General features: G+C 35.4%; 1 protein-coding gene across 4 annotated transcripts in view; it reads right to left on the reverse strand.

Annotated features, from left to right (window-relative positions):
* The window catches only part of SNCAIP (synuclein alpha interacting protein), a 113,910-nt gene that overhangs the window by 19,726 nt on the left and 67,426 nt on the right, over positions 1 to 26,758 (reverse strand). For 3 of the 4 annotated variants that reach the window (XM_087958021.1, XM_087958024.1, XM_087958025.1), the window contains 6 exons: positions 22,271 to 22,343; positions 14,462 to 15,309; positions 10,887 to 11,066; positions 8,324 to 8,437; positions 2,966 to 3,091; positions 528 to 697 (listed from right to left, as the gene is read on the reverse strand). In XM_087958021.1, coding sequence (XP_087814147.1) covers positions 528 to 697; positions 2,966 to 3,091; positions 8,324 to 8,437; positions 10,887 to 11,066; positions 14,462 to 15,309; positions 22,271 to 22,343 — 1,511 coding nt within the window. The remainder of the gene's footprint in view (positions 1 to 527; positions 698 to 2,965; positions 3,092 to 8,323; positions 8,438 to 10,886; positions 11,067 to 14,461; positions 15,310 to 22,270; positions 22,344 to 26,758) is intronic. The other variant, XM_087958022.1, reaches the window with a different exon arrangement.

Genomic DNA, 26,758 nt, shown 5'->3' on the forward strand with positions numbered 1-26,758 from the left:
GGAAAGTTTTGAATAAATTACAGATTCTTAGAGAGAAATTATGAATAATTTCATACGCATGTAAATATTTTACATCCACATTTCTATATATAGAGTGCAATGGCATAATGAAAGAAACTGTGATACAATGGTGGATAAAAAAAATTTATGAAAAGAAATAGAATTGAAAGTAAGAATTCTACATTACAAGTGACATTTTATGTGTCATTAGTCTCACGGTCTAGGGAATTCAGGTTTATTTCAACATGTCTTGCTTAGATTGCATTCCTGGAGAACCCTTTCATAGTTTATGTTTATCCATGGAACGTGTTTTCAATATGTCCATCAGATGTCCCAAGGTGACATAAACATAAATAATAAGATATGCAGCTAGTTAAGGACTCACTGCCTGTTGACTGGTGGTACATCTTCAACTCAAAGTATTACATAATCTACTGCACAGATATGCATGAACCATAAAGCAGTGTAAATTATATACAACATTAATAAAGCCCTGTGTCGAAATACCACAATCAATTAATACTTACTCTTTTAGCTGTTTTGTCAACTTCACAACCTGGGATGCCAGTGACATACACGTTTCCACTACTACCAAGTAACGTGAACACATAGTATATCCCTGCCGTTCAGCACTCTGGGAAGGTTTTTCTCCAACATGGTTTTGCATAGTCACATTTGCTCCATATTCCACCAGAGTCTAAAATATATATAAATATTAAGAGCAGCTATTATATTGAGTGGCATTGGGTTCAGTATATATTAGAGAAGTCTATGGCAGTCTTCCCAGTTTTATTCCCACTAGATATAATAGATATACAACTTCAAGAATTAGCTAACAAAACCAATAGACATTCTGTCTGGAAATCATGGGAGTTGTAAGTCCCCATAGAAGTTAGTGAAACCAGCTTGGGGATGTCTAGCTTATGCAAACTATTACTGTAAGAAGAGGTATGGGAGAGTGAATTCTCACACTGCTAGTAAAAAAGAAAACAAAATAAGAACAAATTTCACCATTTCAAAAACAAAGCACCGAAGGAAACAAGGCCAGCTCCCTTCAAAGAGTAGACTATTACATAGGAAAGGAACAAAAACAAAGCACAAAACCATTTGAACTACTTTTAAAAAAAAATTAGTAAAGTTAGTTTCTGAATAAAGCTAACTGTAGTTACTGAATTTTTTTTTTTTTTTGGTTATGGTGTAACTTTCTTCAATAAATATTAACTTTTGCTAAATTCTTAGTTTTTCTTGTGAGGTTCTAAGTGGTTTCAGTCCTGCTTGATTGGATGAAGCCAGACATGATGAATGCAGCAAGATTCAGGGGGAAGGAGCATAAAATGAACTGGTATAATAAGCAGCGTATTTTAGCTTTTTGGTGAAAAAAGGATGAGATATAGCATTTGTGCTGAGAAGGTTACAATAATTTTAGTATGATCTTTAGAAGCTGAATGAACTAGGAGAATTAATGATCTGTTCCTTCTAGGTCTTTAATATGTTCTTAATTTTAAAAAGCTTCAAAGAATGTGGTGTAATACTTTGTAATACTTCAAAGAATGTCATGTCAATGATGGCCTTAAGCTTTTAATGTTAAATAGCTTACCATGGATACAAAAGTTCCAATTTCATTTTCCGGTAGTTATATTTTATTTAATAAATATATTCTTTTGAGTTACTATATTGTAATTATATTGTTAACTGAAATACTATTGAACAATATACTATGCAGAGCACTTGCCAAACTTGATAGTACTTGTTACTAGTGCAATAACTGATCCATAGAATTAAAGCTGAATTATTTGATTGAACTGTTATTAATAAATAACTGCTATTATAAAATAAAAAGTAGATTGCCCTTTTCCTTATTGAGAGTTTCAGAAGCTCCAGAATCATAGTAAGGTTTAGCATTTACATAAACAGAGCATCCATAGGAAATTAGATCATTAGATAGAAGCATTCCACTTAAAAGATACTAGAAGTGAGAGAGACATGCAGTAATTTAGATTGTGTCAAATTTTTCAACATTCAATTTACAACATTAGGGCTGCTTAAAGGTTGTGTCATGGCTTGGGGATTGTAAACTAATTTTTATACTTTAATATAATTTACTTGTGCTTGGTAACTACATAAATATCATAATTTTTTAACATTTTGTTTATTTGTAGTATGATAGATGACCTAGTTCCATATAATTCTTTTAATGAAAAATATCCATTCCAGAATATCATTTAAAATTATGTACAGGTCACTGATATGAATACTGTATAATATTTTTTCCTGAATTAGATGACCAACATTCTTCTTTCTTTTTGTGGGGAATGTAGCTCAACATTGGGCAGTTGAAATCTTGATTCATGATATCAACAGAAACTCAAAAGTTCCAACATAACATTCTAAGTGTTTTGAGCTAGAAACAATACCTTCCCATTTTGTCCGTATCTTATGCAAAATCTCATTTCTCCTACAGGCCAAACATATTACATCATTCTGTTCTGAGTATACTAGAACAGTGTTTCTCAATCTCAACAACTTTAAAATATGTGGACTGCAAATTCTGGGAGTTGAAGCCTACATACCTTAAAGCATGGGTCTCAAACTTGCTGTGTTACATTGCTGTCACGTGACATTTTGCAATGCTTTCCCCATTCATGGAGCTGGGGTGGGCATGCTCTCTGTATGATGAATCTGGCCCGTAGGCTACCAGTTTGACACCCCTGCCTTAAAGTCAATATACCTTGCTGAGGTTGAGGAACACTGTTCTAGAACATACATACATCAACTATCATCCAATGTAATAGATGTTATGTTTCAAGTTAGCAATATTTCACAATGCTGTTATTTGTGCCTTTCCAAATGTTGCTGTCAATTGCCAGCATCCCTCACCATGTTGGTTGGAGCTCCTAGGATTTGTAGCTCAGCAACATCTAGAGGCCACAAGTTTGGCATGCCTATTCCTGTTTTGATTATTTACCTGTATACATCCTAAATATCCATGCTGAGCAGCCACGTGAACTGCACTATTACCATCCTGATCAATTTCATCCAAAGAAATCCCTTGCTCTTGCATAAACTGAAGAAGCCACAGAAGGATTTTTTCCTATAGGGAAAAGAGATGTTTATACACTATGGAAAAAACAAAACATGCACAGTAAATATTGATAATTAAAATGGTGTGATATATACATGAATAAAATAACACAATATGTTGAGCGATTACCTGTACAACAGAATTTAATACCAGTTGCTTTTTTAGTTCATAGAAAACAAGTGTTAGATGCTATTAAAATTACACTGAGTATTTCTTAAATTTTAAATACTCTCATCCTACAGTTGGAAACTTTTCTATATGGGGTGTAAGTATTATTGAACTATCTCAAGTAAATAGGCATATGGTTTTGTGATACTTCTATGGTGATTGACTTTAAAATATGTGTGCAACCAAAACGGATATAGTTAAAATATTTATTCTTTCTTTTCTTGGCATTAAATATTTGAACTAAATAGATAAAAACTGTTGGCTATTTATCAATAAAGATTTAAAGTACAAAAATGCAAGATAGCATTGTGAACATGTGTTATCTATTAGTTATGGTCTCCTAACTATAGCATTCAAGTTCAGGCAAGATTGCTATTAGCACCTATTGATGGCACCTGCTTTCCCCCAGTTATATCAAATAATGATTTGTCTATTTGTACTACAACCTATGTTGTAAAATGATCTGTTAAACTAATTAGTCTATATTTGACTATTTGGATTACTGTAATATCTTTTCAGCATTTTGTGTGTTTTTTTCTCTTACAATGAAAACAGTAATTAAATATTGTGAATAATAGGATTAACTTTAATATATCATGGGGCAGCAGTATCCAGCTCTTTGGTGCCCCAAACTGAAATTAATCATTTTCATGGCAGGAAAGCATAGTGTTACAAGAATTTTAGAAGTTGAACTATTTCCCACTTAGAACCTGTTTATCTGCCAACACATTATGTCAGAGGCATCTTAGGCTTCTTTCTAACAGCCATCCTATGATCCAGTGAGCAGCTGAATCTTTTAACTGACAATGACTAAGCTTGATGTTTACATAGACACTTCCTATGTCTTGATCAATTTGGAAAACTATGATTAACAAGCAGATATTTTCTTAATGGACTAAATATTGCTGAATCATCAGTCCCCTTGCTCAGGCTCTCAGCCCCTGTCATCTCACAGCTGGATATTGCAATCTGCTCTACATGGGGGTACCCTTGAAGAGGATTCAGAAGCTACAGATGGTACAGAATGCAGCTGCATGGTAGTTCTTGGGGCCCCTAGGTTGACTCATGTAACACTGCTGTTGTATGAGCTGCACTGGTTGCTATTTTGCTGCTGGACCTAAGTCAAGGTGTTGATTATCACCTTTAAAGCCCTTTAAGGCATTGCTCCAGGCTACCTGGAGAATTGTCTCTCCCCAATGGGATTGGCCTACCCCACCAGCGCTAGCAGAAGGGGCATGCTGCAGACCAAGGAATTCCTTCAGTCAAGGAATTCTTCTGGGAAAGCTCCAGGAGAAAAGCCTTTTCTGCTATGGCTCCTGCCCACCAGAACACTGTGCCCTTTAAGATGAAATCTACACCCACCTGCTTGGCCTTCTGTAGGGTCCTTAAAACCTGGTTCTGCCAATTGGTCTGGCTCCACAATGGGGATGTATCATATTGGAGGTGGATATTGGACTGAGGGGAAGTTTCTATTGCACTCTGAGGGCACTTTGCTCCCATTCTTGTTACTTTGGGTAATTTTAATGTTAATTGATGTTAATTTGATTTTAATATTTAATATTTTATCTTGCTTTTTTCAACTCTCTTGTAAACCACCCAGAGTTGCTTCTAAGTGAGATGGGTAGGGTATACATTAAATAAATAAATTGAGAAATGCACAAATTATCGTGAGATTTGTGTTTTAAATATTTAAACCCTAACTCATACCTAAGTAGTATGCTGAAGCTCCACATTCCTAAAAAGACATGGCCAGGGACATAGCAAAAATTAAATTTGAGATAAATAATATTTAATTAAAGTTAAGTAAAGATAGTTATTATGATTATTCTATATCTTCAAATTATGGAATGGCAAGGGATCTTTTAGACTAGATGTTTTCTCATTGAAGGAATCCAATTTAAAATTTCCCTGTCAAGAGCCTCTGCTTGAACACATCCAGGAAAAAATGTCTATTGTTTTGCTTGGTAATTGATCCACTGTTGATTTCCTCTTCTTGGGAAGTTATTTATCTTTTGGATATATACCTGCCTTGTGTTCAGATACTCAAGGAGAAAGGCATAATGATCTCTTCTCTGATTTCCCCCCACAAGTTCCTTATGGGTTGGGTTGAGAGAGATTGTTTGCCTCAAAGTCAACCAGTGAGATTCTGAAGCTAATGGTAGTCATTCCTTCAAGTACTATTTGTGAAAAATAAAATATGTTTCTTCACCCAGATTTCATTAAGATATATTTAGTTCTGTTTGTTGTTGTTGTTGTTGTTGTTGTTGTTGTTGTTGTTGTTGTTGTTGTAAAGTCATGCCCGACTCATCGCGACCCCATGGACAACATTCCTCCAGGCCTTCCTGTCTTCTATCATCTTCCATTTAAACTCACACCGACTTCTTCATTGACTCCATCCAGCCACCTTATTCTCTGTCATCCTTTTCTTCTATTGCCCTCAATCTTTCCCAGCATTAGGCTCTTCTCCAGTGAGTCCTTCTCATTAGATGGCCAAAGTATCTGGGTTTCCTCTTCAGGATCTGGCCTTCCAAAGAGCATTCAGGGTTGATCTCCTCTTGGACTGACCAGTTTGATCGCCTTGCAGTCCAAGGGACTTGCAGGAGTCTTCTCCAGCACCATAGTTCTCTTAGTATCCTTTATTTTTTTATTTCTTATATTGTAACTATGTTTAGATTTAGAACCTCCCTAAATTCTAAAGTCATCAGCAGATTCAGCAGTGCATAATTATAGCAAATAAATAAAATAATAGAAATCTATTTATGATCAAACTGACAAATTTGCTTTAAAATGCTATGATTAATTATGAACTAGTAACCAGGATTGCTAGAAATCACCAGTGAAACAGGCAAAGTAAAGGCAGTGAACTGTAATAAACCCATCCTGTTCTTCCAGATAAACTCATTTAAAGCAATGGAAGAATGAGATTAGTAAAATTGTAATAAAATTTTGTATAAGTGCTATTGAAGCAAAACAGTTGTTGCTGACATATAATAAAATATAGAGATAGAATTATATAGAAATAAACAAAATGTATTGCAGCACACAAAGCCCTGAAAAAAACCTGGTAGAGCTGAAAGCTGATTTGGTTTGAATTATGAGAACAGCAATACGAGTTAATCAATGTAGTTAAAAATTGTTACACCAAAAATCTGTAATCAGTCAGACAACAGATTTAAAAAAAAAATCATTGGAACAAGTACTTAAGATCATTCATTTTTTCCATATGACTAAGATGGAATCCATCTTACAGATGTATATGCTGAAAAAAAGGCTTATATAATCTAAAGTTAGTTTTTCTTCAGAACTATTCTTTTATGGTAGAAAATGTAGTTTTAGTTAGTGACCATTTGTACGTTTTCTACAATCAAGTGACCATTTGTATGTTTTCTACAACCATATATAAACTACATGCACTGCGCTTTTTGAATTAATCACTCCTAACAAATTGAAGGAGACAGCGCCAATGAAAAAGGTGCCAAAATGAGATCACTGGGGGTGGGGGGGAATAGATTTGAGCAAGTTCAGAGGAATTCCATTTTATACTTTGTATAAAAATATTTTAAAATGCTAAAGATGAACTCCACACCCACCAAACAGGTCTCATTTGTATATTAAACTAAAACACAGGATTTCTTTCCAACTATTAAGACCAAAGATGTGTTTGTTGAGCCAGTTTCTTTGGCATACAAAGTTGAAAAACAAATAAGGCTCATTTTTGCTATTAACATAATTCACGGTCTAAAGATACACTTTACTGGAGAAGCGCTCAATCTACATCTCCTTCTGATGTCACCATCTGGCAAGGATCCAGCTGGCTCCTTTACTCTTTCTGAAAATTTTTAGGTTCAAGGATATTCCTGAATTCAGACCTTGAACTAAGGCAAGGCTCCCCCCCAAAAAACCCCCCAACATCCTGTACAAGCTTTGCAGGGCAACATTGACATCAAGGGGTCTATTCTTTAGCACTACTCCCACCCTTTTTAGAAAACATTTCCTATCATAGGAAGTATTTACTCAAAAAACAGATATCATGTGTGCCAAGTGCCAAGAGGAAATAATTGTGTATTGAATCCATTCAAAAACACCAGTTCCTTGTAAAAATATTTCCCTTGACCTGCAGCCAATTCTGATGTTTATATGGGTTATCTTGTGCGTGAATAACTTTTGAGTATGTTAAAAAGTATCTTGCAATTTTTACATGTTAGAATTGTTTTGAATTTATTTCTGCAGTTCTTAACACTTGAAAGGACTTTGCATTTAGGCTTCACTTCAGGGTTGAAAGTAAATTTCAGTTCTCCAGATATTTGCCTTATTCAGCTCTTTGTGTGATTTGTCTGAGGGGCTTGATTAGAAACTTCATTGCAAACAAGAGCAAAGCTTTAAACAGAGCAGCTGACTTGCCTACAGCAGTGCAAAGATTAGAGTCTTATGCTTGTCTCTCCTTTTGATGACTGTGGGACACAACTGATAAGTGTTTACATAATGGTTCTCTTAAACCTACTGGGTCTTGTTGTGCCAGTCTCAACCTTCACACTTAGGATAAAATGCAATTAAACAATGTACAGTTAGTCCTCGACTTATGTCCACAATTGAACCCAGAATTTATATTGCTAAGTGAGAAATTTGTTCAATTTATGACTTTTCTTCCTACATTTGTTAAGTGAATCAATGCGGTTGTTAAATTAGTAACAGGATTGTTGAGTGAATGTAGATTTCACATTGATTTTGCTTGTCAGAAGGTCGCAAAAGATTATCATATGACCTTGGGCCATTGCAACTGTCATAAATATGAGTCAGTTGTAAAGCATCTGAATATAAATCACGTGACCATGGGGATGCTGAATGGTCATAAATGTGAAAAAGGGTCATAAGTCACTTTTTTCAGTGCTGTTGTAACTTTGAACTTTTATAAGACAAGGACTACCTGTACTCAGAAAAAAAAAATCCCATCTTTGGTACAGATATTACTCAAATGTTCTTATTTTTATGGATAAGCAGAATACAAAATGTACTAAGGGCAGCCTGAATCAATTATTTTATATACATATGTATGTGACATCTGTCTTTCTGTACCTGCCCATAGCATCCGGCATAGTGGATAAGGCTTGGGTGATCCTTAGAACAACTCAATTCTGCAATAGCTTCTGTTTCACTCACCATCCATCGCACACACTCCAGCTGCCCATTCTAAGAAAAAGAAAGAGAAGGAAGACTTTTTTTCCCTCCAGTTCCTCTTATTTGTAAGCATACCATCATCACAACTGCAAACACACACAAATAAATATCTGTCCCAATAGTTCACATGCCAGGCTGCTTTCTTATGTGCTTATTATCATAATGGCACTGACTGCAGACTTATTTACAATTTATGAGTCATTTCTGCTGTGCAAACATCATTTGCTTCTAAGTGGCCTAAGAATTAAAATAGTCTTGAATGCATCAGTGTTTCCTTGATGGCATGCTTGTAGGAATTCTTCTGTAAATATATATTTATTTCACGCAAACTCTTAGCAATCACTGCTGCTTCCCAGATGTTTAGGACTACAGTTCCCACATTTCCCAGACAGGATGGCTGCTACAGCTCTAACACTCTGGAAGCACAATCTTATCCCAGTTCATAATGTTAATATTAAAAATAATTTAAACATGAAATTGACATTGTATAATAAAATGCAGATTTTTGAGGGGGAAGAAGATAATAGATCATAGGTTGTTGTTAATATAAAAGGAAACAATAGTTCTATCTGGTAAGGGTGTATTTCAGACCCAAAATATCTGCCGTATTTCCCACAGCTTTTTTTCAATTTTTCTGATTTTGATTATGGGGTCTGTTGTTAGAGAAATCAAAGAGTTAGACAACTGTGTTTTTAATCTTGATGTTCTAACAAAAGTAATATCCAAAATACCTCTGGGGTTAGAGCATGTTAATTATATATTTGTAGCATTTCCCCACATATTTTTAACAACAGTCCCATGATAGGTAACACTACTATGACTCTATGATGCAACAATGTCCTGCAGCAAGTTTATGAAAATAGGTTACTTTTTGGATAAAATTTAAAGCTTTTTTCAGTGTGATTGTATAAATAAGGATAAATGAGATGAAATAAGAGCTTCTTACGCATCTTTATTTCAATGTGCAATTTTTAAAACTAAGATATTTTAGATATTAAAACCTTTTCACATTATCTCATGAAAATAAACATGCTCTTTCAAAACCTAGTGGGCACATAAAACAAAAAAGAGCTATATTCCTTTGTATGCTTATGTGGCAGCAAGTCTCACTGAAGTCCAAAGGATTTATTTCTTAGTAGACATGCAAACTAATGTACTGAAAAATAACACATTTCTTCTGGAAAAATGTCAGCTGACAGCTATGAAATACAAGAAAAAATTACATTTTATAGTACTGCTGAGTACCTGTAAAATATAACAGCATACACAGAAGGACCATGTTAGTATGAAACTTCTGCAGCTGAAGAAGACTACTGTGTCTGTTTTGTAAAGTACTGTAATGAAAACTGATTATACAGCAATTAAACAAGATATAATATATTTAAAGAACATTAAGACCCAATAAAAACATTAAAGATGCCCTCCCCCTCCCAAGAGCTATATGTATTGCAAAAAGTAATTTTGAAGATTGCGCACTAGATAAGGGCCGAATCATAATGCAGCTGAGCTGCACAAACTATGGGTATATGCTTGTGCAACTCTTGTGCAAATATAATGAAAACATTAAATTGACATCTTTTTGATGGATCTCCCAATTGTACTCTGTATTTTACTGTACCTATAACATAGCTTATTCTTCATTTTCATAGTCATAAATTGCAACTGCCTTAGAAGTGATTCAAAGACAGGATACCTGTGTCTTTCTAGATATTCTACTTAGTCATTTTGAAGCAGAAGTTGGTTTATTAGATGCTCTTGCTAATAAAGTATTTTATTTCAATGCTCCTATGATACACAATTACAGTATTTGAAAATAATACTCTACTAAATATATACAGATCCTTCTCCAAATTAAGTGTGTATTACACGTTAGTATTTCTCCATAGATTTCTCCATGAGTTCCATAAAACTAGTAAGCGTGCATTGGTTTGTAACCTAAGGCTGTATTCTTATGCAAGCTTATGTAGGAGTACAATTCTTTGAACATAATATGGATTATTTATTTGAGTAATCATACATTGTGGTTTTCAAATTAATTTTGAGTTCTTCCCAAGAACCTACGACGACATAATGTATGATTGTATTATATATATAGATCTAAGCAATGTGGCCTTTTGAAATTGAAAAATGGAAATTTTATCAATGTACAGATTTTCTAAATGCCATCCAAGATTTTACTAAGTGTCAATAATCACTGGGAGCACTATGGCCAGTTTATGCCATAATCTTTCAATTTCTATTTTCAGGTCTTGATACTTTGTGATATTCTCCACTTCTCCACACTTCCTTTTTTTAAAAGCACAATTATATCTATTATAAGTGAAGACTTTTATGGTCACACCAGTTTTTCATTTCATTCTTATGGTTCCTACAATAATACAGTGCATATTATTATGGCTAAACAAATGCCTATTGACAAATGGGTACTATGTCTCTTAAATATCATAGAACTTTATATTACCTTTATTGCTAAGCCTGCTGGAGTTAGCTGTTCACTGTTCCGCTCATTCAAGCAGTCTTCACCCATTAGAGAAGTAAGATGCTGTAAGCACTCAGCATGTCCTCTCGATGCTGCAACATGTAAAAGATTGTTGCCACTTTCATCATGGATTTTGTCCAGATTGTCTGCTGCAAGATGTGGCTGTGCAAAAAGATAAAAACTGGAAGTGTTAATTCATTAATTCAAGGTCAACTATAAACAGGTTATGTTTATTGGATGTTTTTATATTGATACAGGTAGTCCTCAAGTTACGACCATAATGGAGCCTGTCCATCTGATTTTATGACCTTTTGTACATCTGTCATTAAGCAAATCACCACGGACATTAAGGGAATGCCATGTTTGTTATGTGAACTGATTGTTTGCTATGGGTGTGGTTTTGCCAAAAACTGGAAGTAAATGCTGGGGTTTTTTTTGGGCAAAAACCATCATAAGCACAGTCATGTAACTATGGGACATTGCAAACAGGTGTAAATGTGTTCCAGTTGCTGAGTACTTGAATTACAGTCACATGAACATTTTTGACCCCTGGAACTTCAAATCTGAGTTGTAAGGATCCCCAGGTAGATCTGCTAGATATGCAAACAGTTGCTAAGCAAGTGGTGTAAGTTGAAAATTACCTGTATGTAATTGAACAATAACTCATTGTGAAATTTAAATACATTTTTTTAAAAAGTTATTAATGAGAGTCAGACCAGGAATGGATAATTTTAAATGACCAAAACCATACTTTTGAAAATTTCTACTTTTCCCCCCTTGGTGTTCAAAAGCTGCAGGCTTGTGACATGATATTATAAATACATGAAGGAGTACGATCTTTAGGTCCTTTTTTACTTTGAAAACTGTTTTTTTTAGAAAAACATATCTGTCATGTTTCTTAATGTTTTTCCCCTCAGTAAAAATCAATAGGAAATTCATCCCGTGTTTGCTGAGTTTTGGCTGCAGGGTGCAGTAAGAATTTTAAGAACAATACACTATGGATTAGAAAACTGTTTTTGTAATACTTTGAATAATTGTCATTTTATTTATATATACCCTATGTTCCAGGATGTGAGGGATGCTGAGCTGGTTTTCCATGCTGGAATGGATTTCCCTTAGACTTACCCCTCTCCTTGCTGACTTTTAAGACATTATTGAAAACCAAATTATTTCAGAGGGTATATTCTTGATGTACTGTAATACACCATTTTTAATTCTTTTTGCATTTTTCCCATCACTGATATTCATTTAATTGCTACTTTATTATATAACTTGGAAGCTCCTGACAGCCAATTGACTACAGTGGGGTATAAGTTTAATAAATGAAAGAAATAATGCCCTAATTTTGCAGATTTAAATCTTCCAAAAGACTCTAATGTGAGCTGGCAAAGTTAGAGAAGACCAAATGGTGTATTCTCCATTTATAGCATTTTCTCCTCTCCACCCTAATCTTATTGTTTATCTGACATAGATTTAAGAATTTCTTGTTGTGTACAAACAAAATCCAAACCCCATTTGCACAATATCCGTTTTAGGAGCAACAAAATGACAACAAAGCAGACAGAACATTTTTGAATTCTCATCATCATCACAAAAAATTAATACAAAATTAATTTGAATTCTTCATGACATAAGATATTATTTCTAATATTAGAACATTTATTGCAACTACCATTAACAAATGCATTTAATCAACATTCACCATAATCAAACTGATTCTGAACTTCAAAGTTTCCTAACTGGCTTCTCTCCATCATTTGGTTTTTAAAACACCTGACTTTCCAAAAAACCAGAAAGCTTTCACACTTCCACGTATTATTTTGAATGATTCTAATAAAGAAAGTTAATCAAACAGTATGTTTTTTCCAGATAGATCAATATGGCTATAACTATTTATTTATTTATTTTATTACACATGGGTCCTTTGAACCCTGGCTTCAAAAATAATTAAATGCTCTCTGTATTGATTTTTCCCTTTATAGCAGACCATACCAGAAATATTTAGATCTGTATAAATTGCTACAATGTTACAGCTTTTATAAGGCAGTTTCATGTATATCAGAATAATTAACTGTTAAGGTAAGTGTCATGTCTAAGTATGAAAAAGAATCAATGGAACTAACCTTTTATGAACAATATGAAAAAAAGCATCATCAAAAGATTGGAAATAGTGAATTAGAGCTGGGACTCAATGTCCAATATCATGTGTCCACATATAACCATCTATAACTCTTCAAAGAAAAGACACAAAATAATTGGAATGCCCCAGAGGATTAAAAAACAGTGTTTCCTTCTAGGCTGGTGAGGCATAAGACTGAAAATTAATTGTATAATGCCACTCATTTTTTTGAAGGCAGAGCTGGTCTAGGCAAGGATGAATATTGATCTACTGTAATACAATAGTCCCTTGTTCCTAAGGGATTCATTTAGAACAATATAACACTACATTGTGTGGATTTATTCTGTGTCTACCAGTTCATCAGATCAAGCAAAAATAAATGCACAAGCTCATTCCACTCTGTGATTGTAACATCTATCCTGCATTTTTTGCTAGTTGCATTAGAATTTAGTGACACCATTACTATTTTAGGATTAACATCATCTTCAGTTTTTCAGTAATAATAAGACACAAAAAGATCAGCTTACCCCAACAGAAAAAGCTCAGCAGTGAATTAAGGTATCACAACTGTTCTTTATTGTAAAGAGAAAAAAAACCATAAACACTAAATGGCTGAATAAATAAATGGAAAGAGAAAAGGCAAAAATGACAGCAATTAACAAAATACAGATAACTGACAGTTTTAGGCTGTAAAATATACTGATATTGTACTAAACCCCACTGAATTCCAGGGTTTCAGTTGAAAAGATATGGTTAGCATCAGCCCCTAGTTACACTCAATACTTTTATTCAGACAAGCTGTATCAAATAACACAAAGAAAAGAATAACTCTCAGCTTTTGCAATTGCAGTCTAATAAAGTAATAGCATATATTGCTTTATGCTGAATCTAATTAACAACTGTACTGTTTTTGAAAACATCGTCCAGGGGAATCAAAGCAAAACCAGGTATATAGTGAACAGTGCACATAAAACTAGTTTTCCTTACATCAACCTTATTCACTTGTGTACTATTACTTTGGAAATGCCTTTTTTCATGTCTGATCATAAAGCTAAGACTCTTTGTGTGGGTTAGAAGCCAATAGGGGCTTCTGTGTGAACTCCTGTTCATAAAAGCTGTTGCAATAAGCTGGGATAAGCACTCCTGAATAATAATTAGAACAAAACAGAAGACTCTCTGTTTCTATCACTGGCCTCTAAATAGAAATTGAACTCATTCTGTTAGTAACTAAACAACTGAAACTGTACCAATTTGAAAAACAGAATTACATGTAAATTACCAAGGTAGAATATATATTTTGCTTAATAAATCTTTTAAAAGATATTTTCACAGCAGGCTACAATCAATGTATATTTTGCAGATTACAAATAATTTGTATGCAAGGAGGGGAAATGTATATTTTTGGATTTGTGCCTTATGAATTATTTTAAAAACTTACCAGAAGTGAAATTTGTCCCTCTTTCACAATATTTAAGATGCTCTTAGTTTTTTTCACAGCCTCATTCTTTTCTTCTGAATTTCCAGAACTGTTCCAGTTCACATTGCTGCTCAGTTTGTCAAACTTGCTTTCGGTACTTTGCAGATGGAAAGTCCTCAGCTGACAGTGGGATACAGACTTCTCCATTTTATCAGCATTAGTCCTAGTGAGGAAACCCTTGCTGTGGGCTTCAGGTTCGTGGACTGAACCACTTTTAACAAGTGGCTGTGGAAACTCATGTTCTTCTACTAATTGTTTTTGCTGATCAGCGACAATGGACTGTGCTTTTTTCAACTGAGAGCCTTTCACAGGGGACAGAACACAGAACTGCGTTGTTCCTGTTGGGGCCTTTTCAGTGTCCCCTACAGGTCCGGAATCGCTGCTACGACCATTCAGTGTTGAATACACATTCAAAATCCGTTTTTCAGGAGCTGCCTTTGTAAAAGCAGCAAGCTGCTGGTTTGATTTAATATAAGGCACATCCAAAATTTCATCCATGTCCAAATCATAGTGCTCCAGCTCACCGAGCAAAACTCCAGGTTCAACACATTTAGTTTTTAGGCTGTTATCGTTACCTGGAGCTTGATGATCATTCTCAGTCATGGATGGAGAGTCATTGCCTTTCTTGTAGTCCACCTTTTGATTCTTTTGGTCATCACTCTCGTTATTTTCAGAGCTTTCCGGTTGGTGCTTAAGTGGCGACACCCTCTTTACTGGTCTGAATTTGCTATACATGTCTGCAATGCCTGTTGGTTTTTGTGTGTTTCCAAGGAGTGTTGAAACTCCCGAGCTCCAGTTTGTGGTGGACACTAGAAGACACAAAGACAATTTAGGATGAATCCTCTTCCATCATTTTGTTGCTCATGCTTTATTATCCTGCACATTTTGAACAAAAACTCCAGAAAATAGAATTATCCTTAAGCAAAATACTGTGGAAAGATTTTTTTAACTACCTTTATATCTTTATACATATATGTTTGTAAGCAAGAATGAGATCTAAATTGCAAAGGAAGTAATAACTTTACTACTTTAACTTATCTGGTAAAAGAATAGTATTTAGACTTTAATAAAATAGGGGGGGAAAGTACATTGTAACTTGAAGTATTCCGAATTTTCTTTCTTTTTTCCTGAAATATAACGGTGATAGTTTGAAAGGAAAGGAGGGGCTTCAATGTATAAGAGGGGGCAAGTGATAGTGGAAGACATTACATTTTTTTTTAATAACCATAGGATAAAATGTTAAAATCAGTAGATACTATCACAGCAATATTTACATTTAGTCTGAAAAGAAAACAAAAATTGAGAATATTGTGTACTTCATTTTATAAGTCACATTTAACATGCAGAACTAGCACAGTAATGCTCCATTTGCAACAGTTTTGCACTCATGTGCAGTCTTTGAGAAACATAATTTTTGAAGAAGCAATTCTACATATTTAAAAACTACATATTTAAAATCAGAAACTGATTAGACTTGTTACTATGGCTCCAAAAGCATTTACAATGATATAACTTGATAGTATTTATTACTCCATCAACAAGATGCAGCTTAAGAGTTATCCTAGATCTCATTCATTTTAGATATTATTTGTATATTGTGTACAATCTTGAGTTCAAAGGGCAACACGTTTATGAAGGCTTTATTTACATGTGAAATTTTTTCCAAGTGATAGAGGGAATGGATACCACATGTTTCCCAGCTGTTCTTTTCTGACAAAAACCTCTTAAGCTTTGCAAAAAGGAATTCTGTCCAACACTGTTGAAAACACTTTTTTAAAAAATAAGGATCTAGGCAAGTAGATGTAACAAGCCATCAATACTTTGTTAGTTTGCACTTAACTCTTCATCACTTTTAAAGGTAAAATTAATATTTCATATTTTAGAATATTTCACTAATCAAAAAACAAGCAAACTTCTGGGGTTTAGACAGCCTGTCAAATTTATACTGAGAATGACCATACTCCTAGGCAATAGTAAAAAAAAAATCGCCTTTCCATAATCATGAAATCAAAGAAGAAAATCTTTTTCTTTTATTTTTCCTGGATGAAATTCATAGTAACTTGGAGATGAATTCTGCAGAACGTATTTATCTATTAATTCCAAACTGTGAGCTTTGACTTAGACCATTGAAAAGGGACTTAATTTTTCAAATATGGAATGGGATGTTTATGATTATCTAGTTTCATTTATTTTAGGCATGACTAACTCTAAAGTCTATACAATATATTCAATTATATTACTTTCTATATTTAGGTTTCCTTTCTTTTACTATCAAAAGGGTGTTGAATTCATTATACATCATTATCTTGTCTTATTTTCAGAGCAAAGTTCTGAATCTGGCTATTCAGAAAGATGGTAACTTGCCTTAAAAAAAGCAAATTGATACTTCTTATATACTGACACATTTGATAAATCATAAGGTTATGTAGACTAGGGTTTTATTTATCAGGCAGATGAAATATTATTCTCAGTCAGCAGGTAAATTTTATACAGGTTTGTTTATAGAGGAAAAAAAATAACTGAGTTTGAATAAAAATATAATTAAAATATAGACTAATAATTTATGCTGAAGCTAAAATCTATGTGAAATAACACACTGACAAGTCCTGTCAGCAACAATCAATGACAATTTATGACTTAATTAATCCAGTAAACTTTCTGATTATGTAATATAAGAAAGAATGCTGAATTGACCCAAAAAAGTTAAAAAGCCTTTGAGAAGAGAAGCATTTGAGAGCATAGGTCTTCACTTCTTGAGTTATTACTGCTCTTCCATTCTATGAGCTTCACAGACCCAAGTACTTTCATGTTTTGGTTAAGTTAGGGTTTGTTACAATGGCTGGTTTTTCCCAATATACTTTGCCATAAACTATAGATATAAAGCACTGTGACAAGATTGAAATCCAAATGCATTATAGCTTAGGGTGAAGAGCATAGTATTTTATTCATTCATTCAAAAAACTATTCCTTTTCAAAAATTTGTCTATAAAATAAGAGACTGCTAGGCATGACTTTAAGATTCTAAGTAACTACTCACAGAAATTACTTTAACTTTCTTTGCCTAAAGCAATGTCTATTTTCATAGGATCACATGTATAGTATGGTGGTTAAGGAATCATGCAAGAACCTGGAAGACTGTGAGTGGTAGTCCTGCCTTAGGCTCAAAGCCAGCTATATGTGGGGATCTGGACAACTTGTCACAGTCATCTTACAGCAGTCACATCATCCTGGCCACTTTGCAGCAGCCAACCTGCTGTGGGACACCTCGCCCTGGCCAACTGGCAGTGGACACAACTCGCTGCAACCCTGGGCTTTCCGCTCTGGCTTCCAAAGCCAACCTGGCTTAAGGGAGATGAAGGTTCCTACCAGCCCACATTCCTCCAAAGGTTTCTCACCTTGCTTTCCAGTACCCCTTGCGAAAGGTGGGCTAAGCAGGAGTCATTGTTACACACACACAAGTACACACACACACATACACACACACAATTCCAAGGTTGGGGACTTTTATTTGCATCTGAGCTGCAAGCAGCCAATTGTACTGGGGGAGAAGGACCTCTCCTTTGGTGTGCTAGGCAAAACTCTTGACAGCTCCTATGTGGGGAGAGGGGCAAGCAAGAATGGTAACAGGACTTGTTCCCAACTTTGCCACAAAGGCTCTTCCCACTTAAGAATCCAGCCCCGAACAATGATTCCTGATTAGCCCATCTTTTGCTGTCAGGAGTGAGTTGCCCTGTCACTGTCCTTGTTTGCCCCTCTCCGAACCCAGGAGCCACCAGGGTCCACTGCAACAGGCCAAAGGAGCAATCTTTCTCCCCAAGCCAGGGGATGGCTGGCAGCTCGCCAGCTCAGATGCAGATAAAAGTCCCCAAGTTCAGAATTTTGTGTGTGTGTGTGTGTGTGCACACAGAACAGTGATTTCTGCTTAGCCTGCTTTTCATAGATGGGGGTGCCAGAAAGTGAGGCGAGGAAGCCTCCAGAGAAGTAGTGTAGGCTGGTAGGAACTTTCGCCTCCCTTAAGACAGGCCGGATTTGGAAACCAGAGCAGAATGCTGAAGTTCATGGGGTTGTCCCCATGGAGAGTTGGCTGGGGCAAGATGTCCTGGAGCGAATTGGCCACAATGAGGTGACTGCAGAAAGGTGACAGTGGCGAAGTGGCAACAGAAACTGTCCCATTCCACCACTGTGTGTGCTTGGGCTAGTCACTCTCAGCTCTAGGAAAGAGGCAATGGCAAACCACTTCTGAAAAGCCTCATCGAGAAAATTTCAGGGGCTACTCCAGGCAGCCATCAGAAGTCAGTAACTGACCTGAAGATGCAGTAAATAAAATAAATGTGTATTCTCTGCTTTTCCTTTCTGCCTGCTGACTCTATGACAAAGAAAGCTTCACTTTATGGACATCTATTTATTGAACATCTCTTAAAAGACACAGGTGGCTTTCCAAAATTTAAAAAAACCAATTGTATATCTCTCTGTATTTGTTTGGACTGCTAACATAAAGCTGACCCTTCCTCTGTCATAAATTTGGCCATTTTGTCTATGAAAATTTTGCAAGTACAGTTGTCAGCCTTTCAAGAGGCAAAATCTAGAAAGAAACAACTAGTCTTTCGGAGTTCTGAATCTGCAATTTCCTGCTGAACTCCTGCAAAGCAAATTATTATTATTATTATTTTGAAAAAAAAACACATTGCATTTATTTATATATGCATAAGAATGCGTGTGTATAAAATCTTTTCTTGAAGAAAGTGAAAGTAAGCATCTTTTGATCTTTGAATATACAAATTATGAACCAAAAAATATAAAAGATGACCCTGATCTATAGTAAGAAGAATTCTGGTGGGGAGGATTATTTTGTGAGTGTCCCTGAGAAGGCTCAGTACAGTACCTGATTTTCCATGGGCTGAGAGCCTCAGTATCCCCTCTTGTGATGCCCTCACATGTCTAGATATAGTCTAATTGAAAGGTGCTGTGGCTGCATGGGAACCAGACTAAGCGTGTACAATTCTGCCTCCAGCCCTTTGATCTTTTTTTTCTAGAGGGCAATCAGCCTGCACTTGTAGTATAATAGAGCTGGTTAAACTTGCTGCTCACCGTGAGATTCATTTACCATCTTGATGCACAATTATAGGCTAGACAGAATGGAAATTAATGCGTTTGAACCCATAAGTGTATCCAGAGTGACATAACCTATCAAATGTCTTTGTGAATAATTGGGACAAAAAAAAATATAAAATGTTTTATGAAGTGGTGTTATCAGAATGTATAGCATTGCTCCTATTAAACAGAGACAGATCACATATATACTTCAAATTATAGGAAGTATCTCTGAAACTGTTTCAGTTTCTGTCATAATTGGCAAAAAATGTCTCAGATGCTGGTCAGGAGCAACTGCCTCCCATACTTTTGTGCTGGTGTGAAAAGACTGGAAGTGTCTGTTTAAATTTTAGTTTAATTGCAATTTAGCATGATTAATCATCTTACAAATCATGTTTTGAAATTGGCTTATTTGAGAAGTAGCTTGGATGAATCACAGTTCTTTGAGTCATGACAAACCATGATTGATTAAAAATAGAAAAGAAAACCCTTTCAACTGCCTACTCATACCAAAGAAAGCAAGGAGTAGCTGCTGAGGTTAGAGAGAAATTGGGTTGTTCTATATTCTACTTGTAGAGGAAGTCATTGGCTATCTTTACAGAACTCAAAACATATCTATACTAATAATGTATCATTTTCTCTCCATTTCTCTTTTTCTTCTTTTCATTCATATATATACTTTCAATTATTCTTTCTCAACTGGATAAAGAGAAGGCAAGTTGTGATTTTACTTCTGACAGACCAACATTCTTAACAAAGTGAAAGGCTGCTAAACATAGATTCCATAAAAAGGAGAGGTTGTACTTGCGGGGACTTCTCCAGAATATATAGAGGCAGGCTGTGTATACATCTAGAGGATGCAAGAATAAAGACAAGGCCAATAAAATAAGGGTTGTCAACTACTATATCTTGAAGTCAGGGTGGTGTGGTGCTTCAAGAGCTGGGAAGACCTGGGTTCAGATCCAAGGAAGCTCACTAAATGATGTGGTTTGGTTTTTCTCTTGGTCCAACCTATCTCAAAGGGTTGCTTTTGGGGGGGAAATGTGAAGAGGAAGTGATGGGTTAAGACATTGGATTAAAGGCATCATATAAATCAAAAAGTAAAGGTGGTTTATGTCTATTATTTATGTGATTCTTTTTAATACGAATCAATCACGCTCTCTTATTGAGCTGAGAAACAATTTGAGATGGATATGTTTCATGATTCCTTATAAAGAAGCAAACCGTGTAAAATAAATTATCTTCTGAATGGATATTGTAAGTTTTCAGCAATACCATGCGGAATAATATACCCTAATTATGATAATCATCATCCCAAGTAAATCCACTGGCTGAAGTGGATTAAGACCTATTCATTGAAGGTTATGGACAGTAATCTACCATTCTGATCAGGTTGCCAAATCAATGTTTTAGCCCAGACTAGGGCTTAAAGAAATTGATTAGCCCAAAGTTACCCAGTCAGTTTCCATCCCTAAAGGAGGGAAAGAACTTGGGTCCCCCTGCTCCTGGTCCAGAAATGTAACCACTATACCAGAGGTGGTATTCAGCTGGTTTGGACCAGTTCTTCTGAACTGGTAGTAACGATTATCCACAGTTTGGCGAACCGGTAAATGCCACCACTGGCTGGCCCTTCCGCTCCCCACCTCCTACTCACTCCTTTTCGCACCTCACCTGCCTAGAGTCGTGCCCACAGCATAATTGCTGCTGCTGCTCTTTGGTTCCCTCACTTGCCTCGACCACACCGCCCAGCTGATCTCTGCCTGGTGAGTCTTCCTTCACTTCTCCCCATCTACCTTCCCCTGGGGCCATAGTTATAATTGCTGGCAATTTTCTGCTATGTGAAAGTTGATACAGAAATAAAATACTTGCAAAAGCCTAACGTAAACCGAAGCTTCAAATCACTACTATGGGCATTTCACATTCTAAAATATTAATGAAACCACCATTTGATTTATGCATAATTAGGTTTTCAGAGTGCCATGCAGATATGATACTCTCATCCATACAATTTGCTTCACGTTGAAGAAAGAAACAAAAGCACTTAATCCGATTTACAAACTGAAAAACAACACTGAATACACTTTTTGTCAGGGGGAGGAGAGAAGGTCTCCAGCTGTTTCTCATCTCAATGCCATGTCTCTTCATTTAGTTTACACTATTAAACTCAAAAACTTTGCTTTCATCTTAACTGTTACAGCATGCTTCAGAGTAGATTCTATCTTGTAGCATTCTTGATAGAGTTTCAGAATTTGGCAAAACTTTATGCTTCAAACTGGTCATGACCATCTGTGCAGTAAATGTATCCAACATTTTTTCATTGGCGCCTGCATCATTATGTCTTGTCACTAATGGTTTCTCTGGTTTTTCAGTAAATTGTTGCATATACTGTGGTTTGGAGTTGCTGAGATTAAATTCTGTGTTTTTCTGTCTAGCACCAAATCCTTTTATGGAACTTTTTGTTGGTGCCGTTGCTAATGATCTAACATCTTAAAAAAATAGAGGGAAAAAACTGAGGTTAGGTTTGGGGTTGGATGGTAGCAACGAAGGAACCCATTGTTACGGAAAGCTGTCACACAAAATGAGCTGTAAGACGACTGTTAGGGTGAGGGGAAGGTGGGGAGGGGAAACCACCCTCCCCTACACCAACTGTAAAAGTGAAGTTTCCAAAAAGTAGAATACCTGTTCTATCTTCATTCTGTGAATCACACTTCCTACGTAATTCTGGGATGGTCTTGAAGGAAGTTACTGAGTACTGAAAAATAAGAATTAAGAATCACATATTATTATTATCCAGGGCTTTATTATGCAGTGTATGCATCCATTTTGCTGGTGGGCAGGCACAGTTGGATACAACTCAAAGTTTTGCTTTTAGACATAGGGATTCATGTATCAAGCAAGTCTGCATGAAATTCATCCACACCAGGTCAACTGACTGTAATCTAGAAAAACTAATTCAGTGCATGTAAATTTCTCACAGCAGTTTTCAAAATCAAACAAAACAAAAGGAGTTACTCACATTTCCTACATATGCCCAGTGCGATCAAATAAATAAATGAGAGGAACATCCAAATGGCAAAATGCTTTCTGGATTGTTTGCTTTTTAAAAACATAAAAAACCAAATCCATCTAAATTGCAGTGCAATTATCTAGTCTTCTGTGCTTCTAGGAATATCATATTAAACATCCAAGGAGGCATTGTGGCTGACAGAATATGAGTAATGGATATATTGTAGAACTCTTGGATCACTGTTGCATTGATTATGGATTTTGATTTTTGCTGTTTACATAGTTTGTGTTCTTAAAAATAGACAAAACACAGGAACATTTTCTGGTATGCTATGATCTTATAAAGGAAAATAAACCAACTTATCAAGGATTAAACATTAAAACAAATGTTTCTTTCTATTTTGATACAACCTGATATTCATGAAGTATCATTGGATTCACTTTTAAGCAATGAAATATCTGGTAAACTGCAATAATTTCTTTTGGGAAGTCTTTAGTTACTCATATAATCTAGCAATGGTTAAGCCAATCTTTATACATAACAAATATTATACTACTCATATTACAAAATGGGCAAAAAATGCTGCTACGGTATACTAGCTAACATACAGCATAATGAATTTAGTCCAATGCAGAGAAGGAAAGAAAGGAAGGAGGAAAGGAAAGAAGGAAGAAAAGAAGGAGGAAGGAAGGGACAATTCTATCTATATCATCAATCTTACCCCCCAAAATATTAAATTAATGGAGTTTAACCAACCAACCAACCAGTTTAAGCTTTTTTGAGATCAAGGGCAGGGGTGTCAAATTCAATTTTATTGAAGGCCGCATCAGGGTTATGATTGACCTTGGAGGGCTTGGGTGGGCATGGCCAGGGTGTGTATGGCCAGCTTGATGTCACTCGTGTCGGGGGCCCCTATGGTGGCCTGAGCACTCTGCCAGCGAAAATGGGCTCCAGGGCTTCGTTTTCGGTTGGGAGGGCCACCTGTAGCCCTCAGCCAGCTGGCAGAGACACTGCGGGCCAGTCTTTTACTGTTTCCAGGGCATCCCGCAGGTCAGATCTAAACACCCTGTGGGCCAAATCCAGTCCTTGGACCTTGAGTTTGACACCTCTGATCTAGGGGATCTGATATTGGCTGGTCCAGTCAGTTAATACTAACAAGTCTTCACTTTTTGACAATTGATTTCAGAACATAAGATATAGGTCCAATCCTTTTTACATAACCATATTCTTATGAATAGTTGGGAAATGCAGTACATCTGAATGCTTTTTATATAATGCATATGAGGAGGAACAGAGTTATTAAGCTCTGTTTCTGTGATATCCTTCCTTTTTAAGCACCATTATGCACATAAACTGCATACCCACCTTCTAGATTGCAAGACCAGAAAAAAAGTCAATATTAGATAACAAACTCTTGGATAAGATGAAATTATTAGTTGCAAAAATACATCTCAAAAATTGGATTTGGCTTATCTGCAGAAGAGCTGATCCACAAGTATATACTACAGTAATTTTAAAAAGTACTCATATTAATCATATATAAGCCCATCCATACTCTCAATTTTTTAACCAAAATGCTATGAAAAGTGTGGCTGAGATTATTTGGCATATACATATGACATGCCAGGACAATCAGATAAACGTTATTCTTTTATCAGACAACAAACCTAACATCACATACAATGCACCTAAAATTTTTGTTTCCACTGTTCTGTAGCAATTTGTTAGTGTCCTAACAAATTACTGCAGAATCAGTTCTGCTGTACCAAAGAATAAATATTATGTCCAGGATAAATAACATTACGTATGTCATTAGAATTTGATGTACCATTTTAAATTGGTGGTTATATGCTATATTGTTGAAATATAATTTTGCTGTCCAACTGTTTTATTGTTCTGATCATTGATCAAATAATTTGTATGTGTGTGTCAGGGGAATATGACCACAACACTTACTTGAATTATAACATGAAAAATAATATTCCTATTTGTTAACTCTTAATGGCATAGCCAGCAATGATCCAATTATTGCCAGACCCCACATATTCCTGAAAAAAATGTTTGAATTCTTACAGTATATAACCTTAACTTTCTCAAGAACAGTATACAAAAAGAAATTCAAAATACAAAACATAGCACTCACATAACTGTGGTGTAAATGCCCCACACATTCATCTTGGGACAGTAGTCAAAGCTGATTTGGATAGAAAAAGACTTTATAGGCAAATGATCAAAAGTAAGCTATAGATGAAATTAGGCTGTTCACATATTGTGCTAAGCTTTATTTACTATAAAGAGTTCCAAAAAAAAAATGATTAGGTGTTCTGATAATTCACCTTAACATTCCATATTCTCACATGATTTAGATTAGAGGTCTTTAAATATTTTCATCCCATGGAAATTGTTGGAATACTAATCCCAGATGATGAAAATATGATGCTTTTCTAATGACAGAAAATTGGTAATGTTCATATTATTTGTTTGTTTTCTCTTAGTTGCTCATGGAACCTCATCATGGTTCCTCATTCTTGAGGAACCCTAGAATTCCATGAAAACCTTGATCTAAGTATGAAAACTTAGTTTGCAAACCTTGATCTAAGGTTTTGCTGTGGTGAATGAATCAAAGGAAAAACTCCATATTTCATTTGTTCTAACTCCTTTTTTCATTATTTTGTTCTCATCAGATTAATTGTGCTTCCTTTTGTAATAGAGATGTTGTCTGAATATATTCTCTGTTTACAAGTATTGTCATTTTATCATCTGAAGTTGAAAGTTTAAGTGCAATTTTCCATATTCTTTTAACTAACCTGCCTCCTTTCTTCCATAATTATTCTTGGATATTATCACCTTAGCCATAAATTTTCCTGTGATTTTTCTGAGATTTTTGAAAATACCTCTCCTTTTATTTTTCTTGTTCTATTCTACCTCTTTTGAATGTTGTGCTTGAAATACCTTTCATTATCCTTGCTCAGTGATACTGGGAGTCTGCTTTTAGTTTTCTTCACACTTCTTGATGTCCCTAAACTTGTATCCTCCAGTTTTTCTGGTGAACATGATAGTTATGTACAAAAGTTGGATAATGTTCTTTTGTAAATGTTGGGATTTTTTTCTTTTTTTCATTGTGTCTTTTGTCTTGTCCAATAGCACTCACAGAATACAGAATAACAGAGTTGAAAGAGGCTTTGGAGGACTTCTAGTCTAACCCCTAGCTCAAGCAGGAGACTCTATACCAGGCCTATCAAACTTGCGACCTGCGGTCCAGATGCGTCATGCACTGGCCACGCCCACACCTGATTTAGCAAAGCAGAAAAAAGCTGTGTTACATCACATGATGCTACTGTGACAATGTGAGTTTGATACCTCTACTCTATACGATTCTGGACAATTTGTGTGAATTACATTTGTTTTTAACTTCTGTCTTATATTCTGTATTCCATCTGTCATAAACTTGCTGACATCTCAACATTATAATTTTCTATGTTTACCCCTTTATTAGAGAGCTGCTGGGATAACCTTGGATAAAGTTGGAAAGACAGGCCCCTAGCAATACATGAACTGAAGCTGGTTAAACAAAATAGTCAAGAAATGTAAGTTACCCTATCTTAACTCTCTTGGTATAAGAGGGAGGGGAGAGGAAATATTGTTCAATTTTCAAGATTTTCTTATTATAGCCTATATCAGTAAATCTCAATTTCAATATTTCATGTAGAATTTTTTTTCCTGATCTGGCCTAGTATGAAGGGCTGAAATCCCTGTATTTGACCCTTAATAACCCATGGTTGGTTTTCAAATTGGCTCTGGAAATGTCCTGGATTGCACTTCTCATTCTACTATTTTGCATTATGTATTTGATTTGCTATTTCTATTTGATTCACAAGATGTTCATCTGGTGTTTTCCATATGAAGTGTCTATATTTATGTTGTTCAAAGCAGATGTTGGCAATAAAGAAAGAAGTCGATTAATTCTAATAAGTGGTGTTTTTTTTCCCATCATTACGTTTATTTAGTCTAACTCCTCTGTTAATTCTAGGTTCCTCTCTTTTTCAGACTTCTATATGCCAATAGATAAACACATAGCAATGTCCTTTTGTAAATATAAGTTCCATCCTGCTCTGTCCTTATACTTATAACCTAAAAAGTTGGCATCATTTTGGAGAACA

The sequence above is a fragment of the Notechis scutatus genome, chromosome 2 (assembly GCF_049901735.1).
Source record: "Notechis scutatus isolate UNSWTSFEM ecotype Mainland chromosome 2, rNotScu1.2, whole genome shotgun sequence".
Lineage (NCBI taxonomy): Eukaryota > Metazoa > Chordata > Lepidosauria > Squamata > Elapidae > Notechis > Notechis scutatus.